Source organism: Octopus bimaculoides, chromosome 1 (genome assembly GCF_001194135.2).
Source record: "Octopus bimaculoides isolate UCB-OBI-ISO-001 chromosome 1, ASM119413v2, whole genome shotgun sequence".
In the NCBI taxonomy this organism is placed as follows: Eukaryota; Metazoa; Mollusca; class Cephalopoda; order Octopoda; family Octopodidae; genus Octopus; species Octopus bimaculoides.
Genome location: NC_068981.1, coordinates 156749617 through 156752647, shown reverse-complemented (window position 1 = coordinate 156752647; position 3031 = coordinate 156749617). Strand labels below are relative to the sequence as shown.

Genomic DNA, 3031 nt, shown 5'->3' with positions numbered 1-3031 from the left:
TATATATAAACTGCTATAGCAGAGACTCCAGCAAAGAAGATCTGAAGAAGGAATTGTAATTCCGAAATATCATCGTACTATAGATAACCAAATTACAACAGGTATATAGTCCATTTTTTGTTCTATAGTGCATTGTTGCACCATTCTAAACTTCTTATTCTTTATATATATATATATATATATACAGAGAGAGGGGGTGGAATTGTATGCATGCTTACCTGAGTTGAATCATAACCGCCTAAGGACGAACGCATTTTGACCAGCCACCTCAAAATCGGTAATCCCTTTTCAACTTCGTTTCTTTTAGCATATGCCAATAAGACGTAAGCGCTCATTTCTACATCTGCTTCTTCCACAACCTCGTCTTCAGCATACCAAGAACGTTTTATTTTCAACGATTTCCAGTATTTGAAATCTCCTATTAAACGACAGAAAATTCAATAATTATTTTCACCCTCTAGGTGTTTTTAGTGTAGAAGCTATTATCTTCATTTGTCAAACCTATTTGGACGTCAAATCATAGGTAGATTGAACTTAGGGAAGCATGGGATATTTCGGGTGATTGACAAGTAGGTAATTGAGAGATTCATCAATAGTATTTTTCTCGAAAAAGCGTCAGAGAAATTTTGGAAGCCTCAAAGCCTAGTTCTTATTTTCTTTCACAAGAAATGATATCATAGACTTTGAGAAAAAGACCAGTTTCACAATTTCATAAACATTGTACACTTGCTTTGGTGATTAGCCCCTTTTAGCAATCATTTTCTTCCGCTCCTGAAGATAATCAGTGGTAGCGAATACGCACACACACGCACACGCACACACACACACACACACACACACATCTTTGTGTGATTTCAAAGATGGTTTTTCCAGTGAAAAGTTAGAACCATGGGGTACTTGTATGATTATCCAGTTCTACATTTCTTACATTTCAACCTTAAAATCAGCATCATTAATTATAAATATTTATTTCATTCATTAACACGTATCTCTTATCAAGGTTCATTCTTTCATACGTGATACCAGTTAGCATTTTGGGGAAATCAGGACAGAAAGAGAGAGGTAACAGAGTACGAGAACTGATTTCGATTGCAAGTAGTAACGATTCTATTTCATTTACGTCACTGAATATCAAAACTTCACATAACATCATATTCTCTTCCTCTGCAGATAAGCTTCCTTAATATTTGTAATCTAAATAACTGGCCCAAATATTTATTTAGCACAAATACCACTGAGAGACTTTGCCTCAACTGATTGGCATTTGATCAAGAGAAACACCCTTCAACAAATAAAGATTACTGTTAAAATGAAAGAAAAGCTGGTAGTAATTTTATGATGTGAAAATTAAAAACTCTTAGCCGGTTCAGTGCTGTTTCTGGAAGATCCGCTGTCCACCGGCTTTATGGGCAGTAAAAATAAGAATGAAATACTATCTTACCTTCAATGACAGCATAACTTTCTAATTCTGCTCGTAACTCTTCGAACGTCATGTCATTTCCCAACAATGCATTGGCATACATTAAAATAGCTTTAGAATACATATTGCTTGGTACACTTTTCAAATACAATTCGGCTAAAGTTATTGCTACCTCTGTGGAATTCTGAAATTTAAAGAGACAAGTTAAAAATAAAAATTAAATAGCTCTTTTTCACTTCAACAAAAGCTAATGAAGTTCCGAGTCCATCAATGAAACACGTGACAGAGGGTTAAATCTCAATTAGAATCAACGTAAGAAATAATATGTAAACACGGAAATTCTGTGCAAATTTAGCGCTATGTGTCCATATAGTTCTCAAACTATTCCATGACTAACTCAACGAGCTGTATGACAACAGAATAGCTTTTAACTTCTTATATCAAAGAACTTATCCCTTTTAGTCAGTGTTCTAGCCGGTTTTCTCCACAGGTTGTGAAAAGACAAATGGCTTGTATTTCATCAACGGTAACGTAATGTTTCCAGTGACAAAACGTAGAGTGTCCTGAGCCACTCTATATAATATAAACAGGTTCTATAGAGAGGCTCGTATTTCGATTTGGCTTTTGGTTAAAGAAATTTCACTTAATTTATACTGTTAACACGCAAATTTTCATTTCGTTCCCACTAAAACTTTAAGGATTTATACGTTAAAATTTTTAAAATATGTATAGTTTAGATAACTCCATAGTTCTGCTGAACCAGTTCTGTGACTCATTTTATTTATAGTAGTAAACTCTCCGAGAAAAACAGGAAAAAAAAACGTTGTTTCCTCTGCTTTATACCATGACACAGGATGAAATTAGCAACGTTTTTTGCGTTCCTTGAGCTTCATAAGCTTTTACTATATTCACTCAAGTTTATTACATCCGAATCGTTCTGTCTATATTATCGTTTAAATATACTCACTCTCGTTGGCTCCAGGTTTTCATGTGTATCAATTAAATCTCTGTATTCGAGTAAAGCAAGTAGAACGTATGCTGTCATTGCTGTTCCTTCAGAAGCACCACCCTGGAATATACGAAGAAAATGTTTGTTAAATGGCCTTCAATATTAATAAACCTATAAATGTTTATTTTCTAACGTAAGCACTAAAACAGATGTTTTCTTTCCTTTTTATTTTTTTGTTAAGGAAAAAATAAGTTAATTAAATCCACCCAGTATTTGGCTGTATCTCATTTTATTGACTCCAGAGAGATGAACAACAAAATTTACCTTGTCGGGATTTGAACTCAGAGCATAAAGAGCCAAAACAATACTGCAGGGAATTTTATCTGACCTGCTGATGATTCTGCAAATCCACCATTCTTATCAATCCATTAATAGTGATAATCTCTTATATTGTGACAAAGGCCTTATATTTGTAGAGTAAAAGAGTGTAGCTGATTAAATGTACTAAAATTTGTACATGCATCGATCTCAAGACAGAGTAAAAACTAATCAAAGATTATTGATATTTGAACATGTAATGTTGAAAACGAAACTGAAAGCAATGTTTTTTTTAATTCGGTTAGATACTTTATCCTACTGTATATATATATATATATATATAT

The 3031-nt window shown here is 33.6% G+C and overlaps 1 protein-coding gene across 1 annotated transcript in view; it reads right to left on the bottom strand.

Moving 5' to 3' along the window:
* LOC106871417 (CD109 antigen) overlaps positions 1–3031 on the bottom strand; it is a 74905-nt gene that overhangs the window by 12338 nt on the left and 59536 nt on the right. Inside the window, exons 29-31 of the mRNA XM_052970604.1 lie at positions 2388–2489; positions 1442–1604; positions 219–418 (exon numbers count right to left, since the gene is read on the bottom strand). Of these exons, the coding sequence (XP_052826564.1) occupies positions 219–418; positions 1442–1604; positions 2388–2489 (465 nt within the window). The remainder of the gene's footprint in view (positions 1–218; positions 419–1441; positions 1605–2387; positions 2490–3031) is intronic.